This window comes from Gastrolobium bilobum, unplaced genomic scaffold, assembly GCF_033153095.1.
Source record: "Gastrolobium bilobum isolate Gb01-03AN ecotype WA unplaced genomic scaffold, APGP_CSIRO_Gbil_v1 utg18211, whole genome shotgun sequence".
Taxonomy (NCBI): Eukaryota; Viridiplantae; Streptophyta; class Magnoliopsida; order Fabales; family Fabaceae; genus Gastrolobium; species Gastrolobium bilobum.
This window is the reverse complement of record NW_026896264.1, coordinates 57,704-68,874: the sequence shown is the minus strand read 5'-3', so window position 1 is coordinate 68,874 and position 11,171 is coordinate 57,704. Positions and strand designations below refer to the sequence as shown.

Below are 11,171 nucleotides of genomic sequence, written 5' to 3'. Positions count from 1 at the left end.
ATCCTAACTAATAGGAAATAAAAACAATGAATCCTAATTAATCTTAATTATTCCTAATAAATAAAAACGGAAAAATATTTGAATTTAAATTTTGATTTTCTACACTCCCCCTCAAGTTGGGAGGTAAATGTTGATCATTCCTAACTTGCCAATCAAGTCTCTGGCCGGTGTAGGCCCTTAGTGAGAATATCTGCAATCTGCTCTTTGGTAGGAATATACACCATACATACACTTCCATCATCTATTTTTTCTTTGATAAAGTGGCGATCAACCTCTACATGTTTTGTTCTGTCATGGTGAACTTATTATCACAATACACTCTGACAGGTGGGGAAAAAGAGATCTTCAATTCCTCAAGGAGTCTTCTTAACCAAATTCCTTCACAAATACCATGGGCTAGAGCCCGAAATTCTGCTTCTGCACTGCTTCGGGCAACAACTGTTTGTTTCTTACTTCTCCAGGTCACAAGATTTCCCCAAATATAGGTGCAATATCCTGAAGTGGATCTTCGGTCCAATGCAGAGCCAGCCTAATCTGCATCTGTATATATTTCAATCATCCTCTTGTGTCCCCTTTTAAAGAACAATCCTCGACCAGGGGTGTTTTTGAGGTACTTCAGAATTCTATACACTGCACTCAGGTGTTTTTCCTTAGGAGAATGCATGAATTGACTAACCATGCTAACTGTAAATGCAATATCAGGCCGAGTGTGAGATAAGTAGATCAACTTCCCCACCAATCTCTGATACTGCTCTTTGTCAACTTCTTTCCCATCTTCGATTCCCAATTTAATATTGGGTTCAACTGGAGTCTCTGCTGGCTTGCACCCAAGCATTCCTGATTCTTGTAACAAGTCTAGAATATATTTCTTCTGAGTTAAAGATATTCCTGCCTTACTTCGAGCAACTTCCATGCCTAGGAAATATTTGAGAGATCCAAGATCCTTCGGTTCAAACTGATTAGCTAAACATTTCTTCAAAGAGCTTATCTCCTCGCAATCATTACCTGTGACAATTATGTCATCAACATAAACAATGAGAATAGCAATTTTACCACCATTAGAGTGTTTTAAAAATAAAGTGTGATCAGTCTGAGCTTGGAGGAATCCTCTTCCCTTAACAGCTTGAGTAAACTTCTCAAACCACTCTCTAGGAGATTGTTTAAGACCATAGAGAGACTTTTTCAACTTGCATACTGAATCGTCTCCATTTTCAAAACCAGGTGGTGGATCCATATAAACTTCTTCATGTAGATCACCATTCAAGAAAGCATTCTTTACATCTAATTGTTGCAAGGGCCAACCAAGATTTGCAGCAAGTGATAAAAGAACTCGGATAGTATTAAGCTTGGCAACAGGGGCAAATGTCTCTTGATAGTCTATCCCATGAGTTTGAGTGATCCCTTAGCAACCAGTCTGGCCTTATACTTGTTGATGCTGTTATCTGCATTAAACTTTATTGTGAACACCCACTTGCAACCTATTGTTTTCTTTCCTCTGGGTAATGCTACAGACTCCCAAGTTCCATTTTTGTTGAGTGCATCCATTTCTTCAAAGACTGCATTCCTCCATTTTGGATCATCAAGTGCTTCTTGGATATTTTTTGGTATTTTTGTACTGTCTAACATAGTGTTGAAAGCACAAAAACCTGGGGACAACTTTTCATATGTGATATGATGAGAAATAGGATGAGCAGTACAAGATCTAGTACCTTTTCGGAGAGCAATAGGCACATCTAGGTTGGCTGTATCAGTGTTGCTGGAACTAAGACTCGAGTCAGAATCCTGGCAGTCTAGAGGCTCCTGAGGTGATTCTCTCCTGCTGTAAAACTTTCCCCATTTCCCGGGAGGATCTCCATTATCTGACACATTAACTCCCCCTGTCTTTTGCATAATGACTCCCCCTGTCTCCAACGGCAAAGGCAAAACAACAAAATCATTTGGTTTCCAAGACTTATCTTCATCAAATGTGACATCCATAGAAACAAAGACCTTACGAAGTGAAGATGAGTAACACTTGTAGCCCTTTTGGTTACGAGGATATCCTATGAAGACACATTTAATGGACTTAAGATCGAGCTTGGACCTTTGATGGGGAGGAACATGTACAAAAGCCACACAGCCAAACAACTTAGGAGGAAGGGAAGAATGAGCTCGGAAAGAAGGAAAGGTATGGGTAAGACAAGATAAAGGAGATTGAAAATTTAGGACACGAGAAGGCATCCGATTGATGAGGTATGCTGCAGTCAAGACAGCTTCCCCCCACAAATATTTAGGGACATGCATGGTAAACATAAGAGCTCGAGCAACTTCAAGGAGATGTCTATTTTTTCTTTCAGCCACCCCATTTTGTTGAGGGGTGTTAGGACAAGAACTTTGATGAAGAATACCATGCTGGCTGGGATAGTTTCCAAGAACAGAATTAAAATATTCAGTACCATTGTCAGTTCGAAGAATTTGGATAGGTCTGGAACTGAGTTTGAACCATAGCATGAAAGTTTTTAAAAATGGATGCAGCGTCAGACTTATCCTTTAGAAGGTATACCCAACATACCCTAGAGTGATCATCTATGAAAGTTATAAACCAACGAGCACCAGAAATATTTTTTTCACGGGCTGGACCCCATATATCACTATGAATCAAGGTAAATGGAGAAGAATCATGATGGACTCTAGGAGGATAAGAGACACGAGAATGTTTTGCAAGCTGACAAATATCACAAGAAAAAGAACTGGGATTTTTATTGATAAATAAGCTTGGGAACAACTTCTGAAGATAAATGAAATTTGGGTGTCCTAACCGACGATGCCACAACAAAGCATCATTACAATCATCAGACAAACATACCGAGTGGTTCACAAAATTTTTTCCTTCACAAGAATCTTTTTCTAAATAATAAAGTCCTTCTTCCTCTCTAGCACTGCCAATCATCAGCCCCGAGTCCTGTTCCTGGAAAACACAAGTATTGACAGAAAACTTGGCAACACAATGTAACTCAGATGTAAGTTTGCTGATAGAGATAAGGTTACAAGTAAGAGAGGGAACATGAAGGACTGAGTTCAAAGTAATGTGTTCAGAAAGTTTAATGGATCCTTTTCCAGCAATTGTAGAGAAGCTGCCATCTGCTGTTCTTATTCGCGATTGTTGATAGTAAGGGATATAAGAACAAAATAAGGTTGCATTACCTGTCATATGATCTGAAGCCCCTGAATCAAGAATCCATCGACTACTATTATCAACATGGAACGCTATACCTTGTTGAGCAACATTGCTGGATGGAAATTTACTTTCAATCAACATGGCTGCGTGTAGTAACGCGTAGGGCTGACGCTTCGTCCTTTCTCTAGCGCGTGGGGGCGCGTGGCTCAGCAGAATCCGATGGTCCTTCTTGAAACTTGTAGATCGGCTCCTTCTGTTTCGAATGGTGCAGATCTTGGTCAGAAATGTCGCCGGAAAAATTTTCCGACGACTGCTGACGGTGGCTTACGGCGGTGGAAAGCTGGGATTTTTCCTTCTACAGTGATTGGTAGCCTTACTTTGCTCTTGGGACTTTGTAGGAAGGGAAAATAACCTTAATAATGGTTAGAGGTTGAGTTTTCCGGCGTTGTGCCGCCGGTTTGAAGGTGGTTGTGGTGGCTGAGTTTTCTCAGCACCAACCTGCTCTGATACCATATTGAAAAAGGTTTTCAGTATATAGATATTGAATAATTACATGAGGAATGAGGAGTATTTATACAAGAAAAAATAGTTAAGCATAACTCAGCTATGACTCGCCAAACCTAATCACAATCTTAAGAATGACTCAGCTATGACTCACTAAACCTAATCACAATTAATTCTAATTAATTACAATTAATCCTAACTAATAGGAAATAAAAACAATCAATTCTAATTAATCTTAATTATTCCTAATAAATAAAAACGGAAAAATATTTGAATTTGAATTCTGATTTTCTACAGTAAGTAACACTACTCTTGGGGAGGAAAGATGGGCTAGAAATGCTCTTGGAAATAGGTTAGATCCTGCATGGAAGCATTCAATTGAAGTTCCGGGAATAAAAAAACTTAAATGCAAGTACTCTCCCAAAGTAATGTTTGCTGGAGTTTTTCGTGTGAAGCACCATTTGGCAGGAACATCTAAAGTTGTTGAACCATGTATATCGGTACTAGATGAAGTAAAAATAGAGATGTTGAATCTTCCTACTAGAGCACAACAAGGAAAACCATTGAAAAAAAAATTTGGAGCACAATGCACAAGAAGTAGAAGAAAAAGCTGTTAGTGGTGGCTCTAATATTTTCAAGAAAAGTAGAACATCTACTCCTGTATCCCTCAACACCATATTGAAGAAGAACTTGAGGGAGGAGGCATGTCTTAACATTTGTACTGCTATGTATAACAATGGAATTCCTTTCAATATTTCTGAATAGCGATGATTTCAAAAAGATGTGTAATCAATTGCTAAGCATGGACCGGGTTTCAAGCCACCATCTTATCATGAGTGTAGAGTAAAATATTTGAAGCAAAAATATGATATGAAAATGGCGGTTGTTGAAACACATAAGGCTCTATGGAAGAAAACTAGATGCACAATAATGATTGATGGATAAACTGATAAAAGAAGAACAATAATCAATTTTTGTGTGCATAGCTTCTACGGGAATTGTGTTTTTTTTAAGTCCATTGATGCATCTCACACCACCAAAACAGCTGACAAGATTTTTTAAGATGATTGATGAAGTGGAAGAGGAGGTTGGTCAAGAATAGAAAATATACAAAGTCAACGGATGGACAGCTCATTGAAAATGTAGTGATGGACAAACACTTTTGGAAAAGGGTTGAGATTTGTTTGATAGGAGCACTTCCTTTTATTTCAATGTTTCAGTTGGTTGATTTAGATGATGCAGCCATGGGCTCCATTTATAAGGCAATGGATCGTGCCAAGAAGAAAATTGAAGAGGATTTAAAAAAAAAACCTACATTGTAAGTTATCAATTAATTTGTTTAATTCAAAGTTTTAGACATTTTAAACTCAAAATTAATTCAATTGTTATCTTTTCATTTTTTTAGTTATCAACCTATTTGGGATGTCATTGATGCATGATGGGAGAGGCAACTCCATAGGCCTTTGTATGTTGCTGGCTATTACCTTAACCCAAAACAACATTATTCTCCTACATTTGAAGTTGATTATGAAGGTTGGACGACATGATTGTATAAAAAGGATGGTGGCGGATACAACTGTAGAAAAAAAGATTGATGAGCAACTTGAGGAATTCAAGCATTGTAGAGGTCTTTTTAGGACTACCTTTGCTATGGATGGAGTTGAAACCAAGAGTGCTTTTGAGATGTAGTTCCAGAGCCCCAAAAATTAGCTATTCGTGTGCTTAGCTTGACATGTAGTTCCTTTGGATGTAAGCGGAATTGGAGTGCTTTTGAGATGATCTAATTGTAATATGAATTGCATTTCATTTCAAAAATATGATATTAGTCTAGTATTAAATTATTTTCTTGTATTTATTTAGGTCCCCACAATGAAAAGAAATCATTTGAAGCGCATTAGTTAATAGCGGTGCTATTGCGCGCAATCGCGTTTCTGTTGCGGATCGCGGAGACCATCCGCTACAACCCACCATGCGACACAATGGTTTATGGAAGCGGCTGTAGCGTCTGCTTTTGAGGGAAAATTGCGGTCAATTGCGGTGCAATTGCGTCGCTACAAAAAAAAAAATCAAATTTCGTTTTTTTGCCCTTTGTATAATGACCCTCCAGTCTTTTTTATAAAGGTTAAATTGTCTTTTAGCCCTTATTTTTAACTTACTCTGCACTCTCTCTCTCTCTTATACATCAAACAATGAAAAAAAAAAAACACTAGACAGCAGCGAACAGCAGCAAACAATAGCGACCAGCTGCACCAGCAGCGAACAATAGCGGCCAGCTGTTCCACTTCCGGCAAACGGTGAATGGTGACCGGCGACGACTTTCTCTATTTTGAGTTCTTTCCGTTTTCTTCTTTTTCTTTTCTACTTTGTACTCTTCTTTTTTTAAACTCTTTTCTCTCTCTCTCTTTTTTCTTGTAAGCTGACCTGTGTATTTTTTTTTCACAAAACTCTGCTCATGCAAAACGTATTTTTTTTTTTTTTGGTGAGAGTGCAAAACGTATTTTAACTCTCTCCTTTCTCGTTTTTGGTTTGTAAGTATTTATTTTGGTTTTAAACTCTCTTTTTTTAAAAAAAAAAAAACCACAAATAACCTTTAAATTATTTTTTTGATGGTTTTTTTTTTATTAAGATTTTTGTAACTCTGTTTTATTCTGTCTTTGATATCTAATTTCCTTTTATTTTATTTTTTATTATGGTTTTTATATCTAATTTCCTTTTATTTTATTTTTTATTATGGTTTTTTTTCTTTAATTCTTGATAATTTGTTATGTTATTTGTATTGATGAATTATTCTTAATATCTTTATTTTTAACATATATGTGTGGTATATCTAGCTTATCTTATTTCGCTATTTCCGCAACCGCAACCCGCTATAGCGCTATAGCGTGTTCCGGGAGTTGCTGCAACAGCCCGCAATCCGCATTTAACTACTATGATTTGAAGCTGGAGACAATGAATAATGTTTTTGTGATGGCTAACTTGAATGATTTGGAAATTCCCAATTTTATTGGTGAATTTATTAGTGGGGGAAGGGATGAAGAAGATGATATTGACTTTGACTCCAATGATTTAAATTAGAGATGTTGATCTCTTTTACAATTTTATTACCTTGGTGTTTTGATTTTAATATGTATTATGATTACTAAGATTGAACTTAATTTTTATTTCCTTTAGTGTTTGGACTTAAATTTGTGATGACTTTAATGTATTGGTGTGTTTTGGTTTTGTATATGTTGGATATATATTTTTTTGGTATGTAGTAAACTCTTACGTTTCGTTTATGTTAATCGTTTCTGCTCACCCCTACCGTTTCTACGTAGACACTACATTGTAACAACATTGGCTGAAAAGCTTAAGGAAGCTGCAAAACCAATGCTGAAGTCGAAGGATACCTGCAAAGGCTGGAAGGACGTTGTCGAGGACGTCTTTGGGGATGAAAGCCTTTATTTCCAAGCCATCCCCAAAGAAAGATGCAGCTTCGTAGAAAGCTAGCATCAGATGCATACGAGAAGAGAGGCAAGGATAGATGAAATTCTTGTTCTTTTTTCAATGTTTCACATTAGGCAATTGTTTGGAAACATAATAGGGTTAATGTCTTCTTTTTGGATTTATACATTCATTTGTTTCCTTTCCAATTCTAACATAACATGGAGGGGCATCTTCCTGGTCCTGTTAGTCTTTGTCCTAGATATGCAGTCTAGCCTCAATCTATGTCCAAGATATACATTTTGGCTTCAACTTCTGCGCTAGATGCGGTCGGCCCTATCTACTTTGCCCTCGTAGAGTGATGAATGAATTTGTTGTGATTTTTCGTAGCCTCCTATTATGAATCGTAACAATGGTGATTTCTACTATCGCACTTATGAGTCAAGCAAGCAATTCTGATCGTGATGCACACCAACCTCAATTTCAATTTTCCTTTATAGGTCTCCTAAGTTTTCTAGTGGTTTACAGCTTATAAATGTTGTTTTTGACTAAGTTTTCTCGTGGTTTGGAGCTTATAAATGTTGTTTTTGATGAACTTGGAGAAGTTTAGCTTGTGTATAATTGTTTGCTAGGACATATTGTGGATGGTCATTCCCGCGAATTCTCTTACTTGGGATGCATAATTTCAATCAGCTTTTTAGGTGTCTTTTTCGCAACTTTTGTTGTTGGAAATGTGGTATGGTTCAACAACTATCCCGATTGAATTATTTGGTCCCACTAGTTATCAATGGGATCAGGGATATTTCTGGCAAGAAAAATATCAGAGAGTTGGCGATGAGCTAACCAAAAATCAAAGTTTATCAGAAGCTTGGTCTAAAATTCCTGAAAAATTAGCTTTGTATGATTACATCAGCAATAATCCGGCAAAAAGAGCTGATTGATCATCACAACATTTTGCTGAATTGCCTTTCTTGTAATGTTGATCTATCTGATGTCTCTAGATTTTCCTTTCTAGCCATGTTTCATGGAGCCCATATTATGATATTTGGTTAATTTTCATTTTCAAAGGGGTCATATTTGTAACTAGCTTGCTTTAAAGCTTAGTAAGCTTTAGGGGAAGTGTTGAAAATAGTGCAATACTGTGTTCTAATAGTGTAAAATATTGTGTAAATAGGAAAGTGTAAAGGTACTAAGGTAGTGTCAAAATCAAAATCTAGGTTTTCCAATAGCTCATTGTATCTCTTGTAATATAATCACAACCCCATCATGTAATCAAAACCAAAAATCACTTCCCATTAAACACTGACTAGCGAGAGTAAGGCGAGGACAATCCTTGTACACAACCTTACTATTTTGTATTTGTATATATGCTTTTATGAGATCCAAACATGCGACCTTTCAGTTATAAGGAGCAGCTTTACCTGCAGGCTTGCCCTCTTGTCATGTAACCAAAACATACGGACAAGTTTTCTCTCTGAAATTAAACAGTTCTGAAAATGCATGCTTGGCATAGAAACTTTCCTTAACTTCCTCCCTGTAAATTTTGATTCATATTTACGTGTTCTCACATTCTTGTTCTTGTCTTTTAAGTTTTCAGCTTATTTGCGCTTGCCATTATTAGTTTGTAGATACCATGGCTTAATAAGTACAGTTCCCTTATATGAAGGATAAGTAACTTATTATAAAATAAGAAGAAATTTGGGTGCTTTTCAATTTGTAACTACACGTCATAATTGTTAGCTGCTCTGAAATTAGAAATTTCATGCATGGGCACTGAACTTTCATATAACTAGGTTTCCAATGTTCACCTAGCAGAGTGTTTTTTGTCATTGGCGTTAGATTTGGTTTTGATCTTTAGCTGCTGTTTAAATTTCTCCTTAGTGCTGCGAATTAGGTATTTTAGTCAAAAGTTAATAGTCACTTTGTCAGCCATGATTTAGTTTTATCTGTTTCAGTTTGGCAGAAACTTGAAGAAGAAAATCAAGAATTCTTCAAGGCTTATTATTTAAGGTTGATGTTGAAGGAGCAAATAACAGAGTTCAACAGGTTGCTGAAGGAACATGCTGAGCTAAGTCAGCTAAACCCAACTGCAGTTGCATCGCTACCTAACACTAATGGTTCACATATTCCTGCATGTAAGTCCAGATTACTTCCATTGACATTGTTTCAATCCCTTTTGAGTGAAATTTTTTGTTTGTTTTCCAGCTTTTTTGAAGTCTTTCATTTGATGGGCATGTCAGGCTCATTAATTCATTTTCTCATATTCAGCCAACCCTCCCTTTCAACATTGCATAATATCCTGGTTGAACTGGAGAAAGTTGGTTGGGTTTACCATTTATGAACTGTCCCAAAAGTGGAGGAGGTGGAAGCTCAAATTACAGTGTTTATAGTTTTAAGCTTTCTAGCTTATCTTGTCTCAAATTGAGTATTTCCATTCCATTATATTGCAACTCCAAAGATTGGTCTCTTGGTTACAGACTGCATTTTATCGTGTCTCAAAAAATTGTAGCTAACTAGGCGTCATTGCTTATCTTCTTGCAGTGACCCATTGAAGAGCATTTTTTTTTTTAACTGCGTTGATTTTTGTGTGAAGTTTCCTGATAGAACCCTTCCTAGTCCAAACATGTCAACTCACAATAACACAGAAATTGCGAAATAAATGCTAGAATCTTGTATTTCAATGACAGAAAATTACAAGGTATGGTTCAGGAAAGGGAAATAAAACAGAATTACAGTGATTAAAGAGCCTACAATTACTTGTGAAACTGTAATGCTGAAAGGGAAAATTACAGTAAAAGGATAGTGTAGAGTGATGGGTCCATGGGCCTGTAATGGAAATAATTAGTTAATAAGGAAAGCTCTAGAATATTCTAAGTTAGAATAAAAGGAGTGTGTGTAGTGTGATAGGGGGTATTGAGTATTGATTATGTAAAGAACCTTGGGATACATCACCCCAAAAGCTAGCTCAAAGAGTGGGAGTGCCCAAGATCTTATAAACTCCACATTAGTTGCACATGCAACCAATGTGGGACTATATATCTCAACACGCCCCCTCACACGAAAGCCCTTTGAGCTTGAAGCGTGGACAATGCAACAGGCCCAGCCTACCTGTGCTAAGAAACGCCACAAGAGAAAGTGGGGGGCGACGAGGCTTTGATACCATGTAAAGAACCTTGGGATATACCACCCCAAAAGCTAGCTCAAAGGGTGGGAGTGCCCAAGATCTTATAAACTCCACATTAGTTGCACATACAACCAATGTGGGACTATATATCTCAACAGATTAAGTGGGAGAATAGTAGCTCTTAGGCATGGTGCTCAGCTGCTGGTAATTTGCTGCAAGCATTGCTTAGTAGCTGGAGTTCTAGGTTATCTTCTAGTATTTTCTTCTTCAAGACAGGTAGACTGTTGGTCAATTACAATGTCATTGTAGTGTCATTGTGCCCTCTTTTGGTTTATGTCTCCTGTATTGTTGTTAATAGAAGTGTTATTTTACTATTAATTGTTATTCTTGCTGTGAGTAGTTTGAGTTTCATCAAAATGGTATCAAAGCTTCAGATGATCCTTGTACCCATCAAATTGGGTTTCTTCTTCAAGACGGGTAGTCTGTTGAGATATATAAAACCATTAATATAGCCTCACCCAACAGCTTAAGCTTTTGGGTTGAATTGGTTCTTTACATGGTATCTGTAATACCCCATATTTTTTTAATAAAATAATAATAATAATAATAATAATAAACTATAAATTAGTAGTAATAATATATATATATAAATTTTATGGTGATAGATAACAAAGTATAATGTTAATTTTACCTTTGATAAAATTGTTTTGTGCGATATGAGTGCTATTGGAAAATAATTTTGATACTTTGTAATACTCTAGGTTATTAATAATAAAATTAATATATCTGTATATATCTATCTATATATATATATATATATATATATATATATATATATATATATATAGATGATAAATTATGATTAATTGATTTATTAATTGATTGATGATTTATGTATTAATGTTTGATTAGTAATGTTTGATTGGTAATTTGATTAGATATGATGTGTCAATCATGAGTCAG

At 36.3% G+C, this 11,171-nt stretch overlaps 1 protein-coding gene across 5 annotated transcripts in view; it reads left to right on the top strand.

The window, feature by feature from the left end:
- Positions 1 to 11,171, top strand: part of LOC133298491 (uncharacterized) — a 59,041-nt gene that overhangs the window by 33,023 nt on the left and 14,847 nt on the right. For 4 of the 5 annotated variants that reach the window (XM_061497786.1, XM_061497789.1, XM_061497787.1 and 1 more), the window contains one exon: positions 9,040 to 9,219. The exons of the other annotated variant lie outside the window; for it this stretch is intronic. In XM_061497786.1, the coding sequence (XP_061353770.1) occupies positions 9,040 to 9,219 (180 nt within the window). The remainder of the gene's footprint in view (positions 1 to 9,039; positions 9,220 to 11,171) is intronic. 5 annotated transcript variants of the gene reach the window in all.